The 10,859-nt window shown below is 42.2% G+C and overlaps 1 protein-coding gene across 1 annotated transcript in view; it reads left to right on the forward strand.

Annotated features, from left to right (window-relative positions):
- The window catches only part of TDRD1 (tudor domain containing 1), a 61,835-nt gene extending 54,262 nt beyond the window's left edge, over window positions 1-7,573 (forward strand). The window contains exons 26-28 of the mRNA XM_068961364.1: window positions 1,150-1,410; window positions 2,173-2,255; window positions 7,520-7,573. Of these exons, the coding sequence (XP_068817465.1) occupies window positions 1,150-1,410; window positions 2,173-2,255; window positions 7,520-7,573 (398 nt within the window). The remainder of the gene's footprint in view (window positions 1-1,149; window positions 1,411-2,172; window positions 2,256-7,519) is intronic.
- The last annotated feature ends 3,286 nt before the right edge of the window (window positions 7,574-10,859 follow it).

Here is a 10,859-nt window from a genome sequence, read left to right on the forward strand (position 1 = left end):
AGTATGGGTGTCTGTGGGATTTTTTTCTTTCTTTCTTCTATAGCATTAAGTCTGAAACAAATGGTTATTTCTAAATATCAAGCAGAGTTTACCAAAAAACAAAAAAATAACTCATGTCTTTTATTCTTTCTTTCATTCTCACAAAAATTATATTCAGTCATTCCATCTTTGGTTTCACAGATTAGTGTCAAAGAGTCAAGGCTCAGAGATTCTGGTTGGCCTCAGGTTGCAAAGCTAGTAAGTGGCAGAGCCAGGACCGACTGGGGTCACTCCTCTGACCTCTCTTGTAGGAGTCTTTTGGCTTTGTTGCAGACTAGAGGCATTCACGGGACACTGTTTTGGGCTACCTTGCTATTCATGCTCTTATGATATTTGTGTATTTTTTCAACCCTTCAGTTGGAATTTGAACAAAAGGAACCAAAATGCTAAAGTAGCTTTTTATTCTTGCTCCTGTGTTCTTTACCTGGAGTTTCCACCAGGTGATAACAGACTGCCTCACAGTCTACTTTGGGTTTGACTCGGAAAGTTGGAAAATTCTCTTTATCACTGTTTGCTTCTCCCATTAGAATGAAAGTCCACACAGGCAGACATTTGTCAGTGTTCTGGCTTTCAGACCTAAATTAAGGGCTTAACAGGGCTTCCCTGATGGCTCAGCTGGTAAAGAATCTGCCTGCAGTGCAGGAGACCCTAGTTCAACCCCTGGGTCGGGAAGATCCCCTGGAGAAGGGATAGGCTACCCATTCTAGTATTCTTGGGCTTTTCCTGTGGCTTGGCTGATAAAGAATACACCTGCAATGTAGGAGACCTGGGTTTGATCCAGGGAAGATCCCCTGGAGAAGGGAAAGGGGATCAGTACTGCTTCAGTACTCTGGCCTGGAGAATTTCAGTGGACTGTATAGTCTGTGGGGTCACAAAAAGTAGGAAACGACCGAGCAACTTTCACTTCACTAGTGCTTGACACATAATAGGGATTGAGGAATATTTGTCAAGTTTGATTTTTTTGAATGCAGCAGCAGTTGTACATTACAGCATACATAACTAGAGGTAGCTAAAATCAGTGAGCCTTTTGTTTATTATCCTTAGACAATTAAGTTAAATATTATCTTTTAGAAACTTGTTGGTTAACTCTAATACTCAATTTTTTTCCAGGACTAATGGAATTGAATGGAAGATGTTCTCACCTAATGATAGAGCTACTGAAGAATTTCATGTTGAATCAGAACGTAATGATTTCTGTAAAAGGAGTTATCAAGAATGTCCACACGGTGTCGGTTGAGAAGTGTTCCGAGAATGGTACTGTCAACATAGCTGATAAGCTGGTGATGTATGGTCTGGCAAAAAACATCACATCTAAAAAGCCAACTGCTCTAAATACAGCTATTGTTTTTTCAAGTTTAATTAATAACAGATGTAAGTGTAATCAGGAACAGATGTAATCAGTTTAGTAGGTCTGATCTTTATTCTCACGGCTATGTTAGTTCCCTTTGTCGTCCTCGTCTATGAATCCGGCAGTGGGGTACTGCCTCATGTTGCCACCTCAGAGGAGCCTGGAAGGAAGCCAGCCTCCCAGTCCAGATTTTCTTACATCAGGCTCAGCAACCTTGTCCATAGCATTATAATGTTCCAAGCTTTAAAAAGGTCAAGCATTCAGAGTTACTTCCCACTTCCTTTTGGTCCTGATCGAAGTGAGAAGAACTCATATACTTGAGACTGGGTCTTACTAGCTATTTCATAAGATGATTAGGCAGGCCTGATCGCCACCAAAAAGAGATACACTGTCCAGGATAGTGAGCTCGCTCAGTCATGTCCGACTCTTTGCGACCCCATGGACTGTAGCCCACCAGGCTCTTCCATCCACGGGATTCTCCAGGCAAGAATACTGGAGTGGGTTGCCATTTCCTTCTCCAGGGGAACTTCCCGACCCAGGGATCGAACCCGGGTCTCCCACATTGCGGGCAGGCGCTTTACCCATAGGCAAGACCTGAAACCTTGGACGGATGAGGGTACTCATTTGGTAGAACCCAGGACAGAGTAGTAGGTGACGTTAAAGCGCCGATGACAAGTTTAATCCATCTACTCCTTCGTGGTTGGAAAGGATCTGCCCCGCGGGGCAGGCTTGTGTATGTTCAAACTCCAGGGTTCTTTTTTTTTTTTTTCCTGTTGTTTAAATAGCTAAGAGGTCTAACAGGTCTTTGCATTTGCTTTTAGAAACAGCAGACAGGATGACCTGCTGCTGCACGAAGCTACAGAAACAAGTGGGTAAATGTCCCTAAAGTGAAATTATACTCCCAACATTTTAAGAAATGAAATAACACTATTTTCTTTCTCACCCTCAGATTGAAAAGCATGAGCAAATTCTTCTCTTCCTTTTGAACAATCCAACCAATCAAAATAAATTTATTGAAATGAAAAAATTGTTAAAAAGTAAGTTAAATTTGATGTTTTTTCTCTTAGGCAACCCCCAACAGGACATTGCCCGTCTTTTTCTCAGGGCAGAGCGTGTGTTTGGAGGCTGTGCTTTACTCTGTGGTCTGAGGATCAGAGGGCTGGCTATAATGATTCTGCCGTCTTCCTAGGTTTTGTTTGGTAGCCTCCCTTTGACACTGCTTATGGAACTGAGTCCAGGGCCATCCTGTCCTTATTGTTGCTTGACATAGAGAAAGCTCGTGATGGTATGCGCAGGGATATGTAAAAATTATTGTGAGGTCAAGCTTAGCCTGAAATTCATTGTGTCTAGAGTGAAATTAATACTTCCTTGTACATAATTCTATGAAGATGGTTAATACTTTTTGTGAAGAAGTTCTGAGGAGTCAAGAAAATGGGCTGCACTGATAGATTTCATTTCAGAACAAAGCATGTCATTCCTTCTTTAGCTACGGTGACTCTAGTGGTTAAAGATGCTATCAGTGGGTTTTATTTATTTTTTCTTTTTAATTGAAGGATAATTGCTTTACAACGTGGTGTTGGTTTGTGCCATACATCCTCACAAATCTGCCATCGGTCACAAGCAAACCCTTCAGTTCAGTTCAGTTCAGTCGCTCAGTCGTGTCCGACTCTGTGAACCCAGAGTGGATTTTAAATAGTGGTTCCCTTGCTGCTGCTGCATTTTATTTTTTTTCTGCCTGGGATGCTGTGATCTAAGATGACCCTTGGAAAGTGTTTTGTGATCAGTAACCAATTAGGATTCTGGTCAAAATGAAGTTGCCCTTCTTGGCACTTTGAATCAATAGAATTTCAGCTAAAAGCAAGAAACTTTGACTTAATTCCCACACTCTGGCAGGCTAAAGTGCAGTTTGTATCTGACCATTGCAAGTAGCTCCCAAGGTCCTCCTGCTCTCTGGGGCTCTGTGAGTGTAGCAGTTCTTAAGGAGGTACCTACTGGGGTCACATGTATTCTCCATGTGTTAACGCACAGTTGTTTGGTTTCTGTTTCTGAGAAAGTATGACTAAGTTCTAAGCTAACTGTCATTCATGCAGGATCACCAGTTTTGATTCTCATGATTTATTTTCAGATGATTTATTTACTTCACAAGTTTGGGTTACTTTTTTTTTAATAAATGCTAACTTGCAGTTCCAACTTTCAATCCTTTCTAATACATTGTCTTTATACTGACAGCTGTTTTGTATACTTGAGTTTAAAATCTGAAATTTGATGATACTTTAAATTTCATAGCTTGGGGAACATGCAATGACATGAACTTCTGGCATTTAGTCCTAGTGCCAAGTCATCATACTTTTAATCAAGTTGATTAACTTGTATGTGCTTTCATCTTTTTATCTGTGAAATAAGTTTTTTTCACCTCATAGGAGTATTGAGTGTTGCATATACGAGTTCAGATGAAACCAGTGTTTTCTGTTTCTAAATATATTGAAGTTCAATTCAGTTCAGTCACTCAGTCGTTTCCGGCTCTTTGCCACCCCATGAATCACAGCACACCAGGCCTCCCCGTCCATCACCAACTCCCGGAGTCCACTTAAACCCATGTCCATTGTGTCGGTGATGCCATCCGACCATCTCATCCTCTGTTGTCCCCTTCTCCTCCTGCCCTCAATCTTTCCCAGTGTCAGGGTCTTTTCCAGTGAGTCAGCTCTTCACATGAGGTGGCCCAAGTATTGGAGTTTCAGCTTCAACATCAGTCCTTCCAATGAACACCCAGGACTGATCTCCTTTAGGATGGACTGGTTGGATCTCCTTGCTATCCAAGGGACTCTCAAGAGTCTTCTCCAATACCACAGTTCAAAAGCATCTGTTCTTCAGTGCTCAGCTTTCTTTATGGTCCAGCTCTCACATCTATACATGACTACTGGAAAAACCAGAGCTTTGACTAGATGGACCTTTGTTGGCAAAGTAACGTCTCTGCTTTTTAATATGCTGTCTAGGTTGGTCATAGCTTTTCTTCCAAGGAGCAAGCGTCTTTTAATTTCATGGCTGCAGTCACCATCTGCAGTGATTTTGGAGCCTCCAAAAATAGTCTGTCACTGTTTCCACTGTTTCCCCATCTATTTGCCATGAAGTGATGGGACCAGATGCCATGATCTTCGTTTTCTGAATGTTGAGCTTTAAGCTAACTTTTTCACTCTCCTCTTTCACTTTCGTCAAGAGACTCTTTAGTTCCTCTTTGCTTTCTGCCACAAGGGTCACTGCATATCTGAGGTTATTGATATTTCTCCCTGCAATCTTGATCCCAGCTTGTGCTTTATCCAGCTCAGCATTTTGCATGATGTAATCTGTATATAAGTTAAATAAACAGGGTGACATTATACAGCCTTGCCGTACTCCTTTCCCAATTTGGAACCAGTCCGTTTTTCCATGTCCAATTCTAACTGTTGCTTCTTGACCTGCATACAGGTTTCTCAGGAGACAAGTAACGTGGTCTGGCATTCCCATCTCTTGAAGACTTTTCCGCAGTTTGTTGTGATGCACACAGTCAAAGGCTTTGGTGTAGTCAATAGAGCAGAAGTAGATGTTTTACTAGAACTCCCTTTCTTTTTCGATGATCCAGCAGATATTGACAATTTGATCTCTGGTTCCTCTGCCTTTTCTAAATCCAGCTTGAACATCTGGAACTTCATAGTTCATGTACTGTTGAAGCTGGCTTGAAGAATTTTGAGCATTACTTGCTAGCATGTGAAATGAGTGCAATTGTGAGGTAGTTTGAGCATTCTTTGGCATTGCCTTTCTTTGGGATTGGAATGAAAACTGACTTTTTCCAGTCCTGTGGCCACTGCTGGGTTTTCCAAATTTGCTGGCATATTGAGTGCAGCACTTTCACAGCAGCATCTTTTAGGATTTGAAATAGCTCAACTGGAATTCCATCACCTCCACTAGCTTTGTTCTTAGTGATGCTTCCTAAGGTCCACTTGACTTCACATTCCAGGATGTCTGGTTCTAGGTGAGTGATCACACCATCATGGTTATCTGGGTCGTGAAGATCTTTTTTGTACAGTTCTTCTGTGTATTCTTGCCACCTCTTCTTAATATCTTCTGCTTCTGTTAGGTTCATGCCATTTCTGACCTTTATTGTGCCCATCTTTGCATGAAATGTTCCCTTGGTATCTCTTTAATTTTCTTGAAGAGATCTCCGGTCTTTCTCATTCTATTGTTTTCCTCTATTTCTTTGCATTGATCACTGAAGAAGGCTTTCTTATCTCTCCTTGCTATTCTCCAGAACTCTGCACTCAGATGGGTATATCTTTCCTTTTCTCCTTTGCCTTTAGCTTCTCTTCTTTTCTCAGCTATTTTTAAGGCCTTCTCAGACAACCATTTTGCTTTTTTGCATTTCTTTTTCTTGGAGATGGTCTTGATCACTGCCTCCTATACAGTGTCATGAACCTCCATCCATAGTTCTTCGGGCACTCTGTCAATCAGATCTAATCCCTTGAACTTATTTGTCACTTCCTCTGTATACTCGTAAGGGATTTGATTTAGATCATACCTGAATGGTCTGTCTAGTGGGGTCCCTACTTTCTTCAATTTAAGTCTGAATTTTGCAGTAAGGAAAAGGGAGAAGGGAATAGCAAACCACTTCAGTATTCTTGCCTTGAGAATCCTATGAGCAGTTTGAAAAGGCAAAAAGATATGACATTGAACGATGAACTCCCTGGGTTGGTAGGTGCCCAATATCATACTGGAGAAGAGTGGAGAAATTATTCTAGAAAGAATGAAGTGATGGAGCCAAGATGAAAACAACACCCAGTTGTGGGTGTGACTGGTGATGAAAGTAAAGTCCAATGCTGTAAAGAACAGTATTGCATAGGAACCTGGAATGTTAGGTCCATGAATCAAGGTAAATTAGCAGTGGTCAAACAGGAGATGGCAAGAGTGAACATTGACATTTTAGGAATCAGTGAACTACAGTGGACTAGAATGGGTGAATTTAATTCAGATGACCATTATATCTACTACTGTTGGCAAGAATCCTTTCGAAGAATTGGAGTAGCCCTCATAGTCAACAAGAGAGTCTGAAATACAGTACTTGGGTACAGTCTCAAACATGACAGAATGATCTCTGTTCATTTCCAAGGCAAACCATTCAATATCACAGTAATCCAGGTCTATGCCTCAACCACTAATGCTGAAGAAGCTGAAGTTGAACAGTTCTAAGATGACGTATAAGACCTTCTAGAATTAACACCAAAAAAAGATGTCCTTTTCATCATAGGGGACTGGAATGTAAAAGTACAAAGTCAAGAGGTACCTGGAGTAACAGGCAAGTTTGGCCTTGGAATACAAAATGAAGCAGGGCAAAGGCCAACAGAGTTTTGCCAAGAGAATGCACTTGTCATGGCCAACACCCTCTTGAGCAACACAAGAGATGACTCTGCACATGGACATCACCAGATGGTCAATACCAAAATCCGATTGATTATATTCTCTGCGGCCAAAGATGGAGAAGCTCTATACAGTCAGCAAAAACAAGGAGCTGACTGTGGCTCAGATCATGAACTGCTGATTGGAAAAATTTGTTAGTAATTTAATTGTAAAACTGCTGACCTAAGAGTGATACGCTTACAAGAACATAAAACTCTGGTCCTGCGTTGAGAAGCCTCTCCTGGAGGAGAATGGCAACCCACTCCAGTATTCTTGCCGGGAAAATCCCATGGACAGAGGGGCCTGATGTGCTGTAGCCCATGAGGTCACAGAGTCAAACACGACTGAGCATGCATGTATATGTCATATATATATAATTGTAATATTGCTGAACTAGGAATGGTGTGGTTATGGGAACATAAAACTCTCTTCATCAGAGAAGTATTTCAGCATACAGGTTAGTATAAAATATTTTTTATATTTGGAGGGGAGCATATCTGTGAAGGGGAATACAAACAGCTACACTGAACATAAAGCCCTGTTATTGCAGTGGTGAATATTTTTTAACTGGCAGATCTGACTGAAAGAAATGTGGAATTTCAGATTAAAAGTGAGTATTTGGTTTTCTTGTACTTAAAATAGAAATTAAGAACCACAGTGACTGGGTTTTTGTATAAGGCATACTGAGAATCGATTTTTGTCTTGCAGATACAGCCTCTAATGAAGAGCAACACTTACGAGACTGGAAGTAGCCAAGGCTAGATTTAGGAGAGAAAGTACCACATCTTGTGTCTTTGTTTATTGGAAACTTTTTCTTTAATGACCTTTTATGTCTGCATTTTTGTTTGCTTACCATGCTTCTGTGTAGGTTGGGTAGGCTTCCCCCCTCCCACCCCCACCTCCCCACTCTAAATGCATCCTCTCAGTAAGTCTCACATTAAAGATACACAGTAAGTACATGGGAGCATCGGGAAGGGATACATAGGGGCTGTCTAGTCTACATAGAGTTTTTTATTACTTAAAGGTGCTGAAGAAAATATGGCTCCAGGTTAATACTGGGTCAGTTTAGTTGTTAGACACACAGGTTGTATTTTTTGGACTTTTCTCTGCATGTGTGATGTGTTTCATAATAAAATACACCCTGCTCTCCCTGTCACAACCTGTCTCTTCCACATAATAAAAGTTCTTTGGTTTGCTGTTGCTCGGGTCTCTGCCCTTCTGTTCCTGTCTCTGAGGTCATCAGTTTCTCTCTCTCCGTCCTCACTGAGATCACTTTTCTTTTAGCCCGTGGGCACAATCTGCCCTTGGGCTCTCACCCACTCTGACCAGGAAGGCACTTTCTGCTCCTGCCATCTGTAGGTACCCTTCCAGATCTGTGGCCACTTGGATTATTAGTGTAGTGGAATTTACATTTTCAGAAGCACAGATTCCTGGAGAACAGTTAACAGCTTAATGTAAAAAGCCAAGTTAGAGTATATATTTTTCTTGAAGCACATAAAGACATCTTAAACTCTGTAAACTCACATGTGTGGAATTACGGGCCAGCCAGCCTTCCTGCCAGCCCATAAGTTTCTGTTTGGGAATTTTTCCACGATTTAAATATCAGACTGTGAAAGCCTAAGAAGATGTTGTCACCAACTAAAAGAAGAAACTTGACTTTTTGTTTGTTTATTCTTTTAAAATGTACCTTTGCTGGTAATGTGTTAGCTAGATTAAATGGAGTTTTCCCTCATGTAAAAAGTTGTTCAAACATTGATATGCTTCTATGAGATAAAAATTTAAGCTGCTGTGCCCAATAAAATCCTTTTACGTCACAGCCAGATTTCCCTTGTGTTGTTATCACCAGCAGCGTTTTGCTAATTTCCTTTTCTTCCTGCACATACTAGGGGCACTGGGCACTGAGTTTGTTCATACTCTGTTCAGTTCCAGCCACAGTGCAAATGCAAATGAAATCTGTGGAACCACAGAACTGTCCTTTTTATTAAGGGAAGTTAGAGATATGTCACAGAACACACTAAGGAACGCTTAGGTCAACGTTCTTCAGATCCCAGGGTTTTATGCTATGCTACACTCTGGAAGTCGGGATAGAAACAGTTTAAATTAAATGCAGTTTAATATTACTTGATGATTCAGCTAGTCTCACACCAGATGGATTGAATATCTCCTGGATTGATTCAGCATATTTTCACACTGGACCACCAGATCTTGTTTTCGATCTTTCACATTCACATATGTATTGAGCTCCAGCTGTGTGCCTGGCACTGAGGTTAGTGATGTGTTTATCATCCAATAGGGCCATGTATGGTCCATCACACGCACCAATCCCAGACTTGGGGTTTCCTCAGAATACCTAGTTCACTCATAGAGAAGTACTCGAGAGCCGAGACCAGATAATCAGATAGATAGTTTATTCCTTGGCAGAGGTCTTGTATATTGAGACTAATCAGATCCATTTTGCAAGAGGAAATTCTTAAGCATGAATGGATTAAGGATAGTGGGGGGATTAGGGGAAGGAGATATATTTGGTATGCCTTTTCTTTTGGTGGAATGTGTTTTTCTAGGGCTGCTGGAAATGTGAAAGTTTCAAGATTGTGAATGAGGGTGAGGGATAGTCTAAACTCGAGCTCTCTTGCTCCAGAGAACCTGAGGATCATTCTCAGCAGAGCCCTAAACTGCCAGATTGTAGAGGAGGAATAAAGTCACTGTGAAGCCTGCCACTCTGAGGCTGCCAGCCCAGGTCAGTAAGCTGAGTGTGTAACTAACTGGTGGGCTTATCGCTAGCACCACTGCAGCTGCCCAGGTTTGGCAAATTGAGCTCTTCTAGGATTAGCCCAATAACTCCAATACTTTGGCCGCCTGATGCAAAGAACTGACTCCTTGGAAAAGACACTGATGCTGGGGAAGATTGAAGACGGAAGGAAAAGGGGACAACGGGATGAGATGGTTGGATGGCATCACTGGCTTGATGAACAGGAGTTTGAGCAAGCTCTGGGAGTGGGTGATGGACAGGGAAGCCTGGCGTGCTGCAGTCTATGGGGTCCCAAAGAGTCAGACGCAACTGAGCAACTGAACTGAACTGACCTCAGCATCTCAAGGTGAAAGCATATGAAAGTGACTGAGGCTGGGCAGCTAAGCCTTAAATGAAACCAATTCTGTGTTATGTGAAAGCTACTGCCAAGATTTGAGAGCCTTCCTAGGGAAGTTAGACCACTTGCATACAGGGTAGCTTGAACAATGTTCAGGCATAGAAAAAAGGTTAGCACTTCTCTGGGTGGGACTTATACCACTCTCATCCTGTGCAAGTAGGCAGCAGTCTTGCAGAATCTGAAGCTTTTGTTTAATTCCAGCAACCATCCTACAACTCCTAACTGCACAGGATTGGAACCACAGGCTGCCCTCCAGTTCCTCTTATTTGGAAAAACAAAGCCAACAGACAGCAGCCTTGAGGATCTTGTGTTTTATGAGTCAACTTGGCTTGGCTGCGAGTCTTGCCTACAGAACCACCCACACTGGTTAGGGTCCCAGGGCTCACTCATGGGCTAATCCTTCAGTTGTGCAGTCATGTCTGACTCTGCGACCCCATGGACTGCAGCACACCAGGCTTCCCTGTGCTTTACCCTCTCCCAGAGTTTGCTCAGACTCATGTCCAGAGGATGAGATGGTTGGATGGCATCACCAACTTAATGGACAGGAGTTTGAGCAAGCTCCGGGAGTTGGTGATGGACAGGGAAGTCTGGCCTACTGCAGTCCATGGGTTTGCCAAGAGTTGGACATGACTGAGCTACTGACTGAACTGAACTGAGGAAATGGGATGGTCTGTGAGGTCAATTATAGGTCAGGCAGGGCCTACTTCGCCACCTCCAAAGTTGTACCCAGATTCCTCTGAAAATGCCTTCAATGAATACTTACATTAGGGCATGCATACGTATGTGAAAGCTAAAGATACAGAATTTGGAAGCATTCAGTTCAATCAATTGTGTCCAACTCTTTGCAACCCCATGGACTGCAGCACACCAGGCTTCTCTATCCATCACCAACTCCCGGAGCT

This window comes from Capricornis sumatraensis, chromosome 23, assembly GCF_032405125.1.
Source record: "Capricornis sumatraensis isolate serow.1 chromosome 23, serow.2, whole genome shotgun sequence".
Taxonomy (NCBI): domain Eukaryota; kingdom Metazoa; phylum Chordata; class Mammalia; order Artiodactyla; family Bovidae; genus Capricornis; species Capricornis sumatraensis.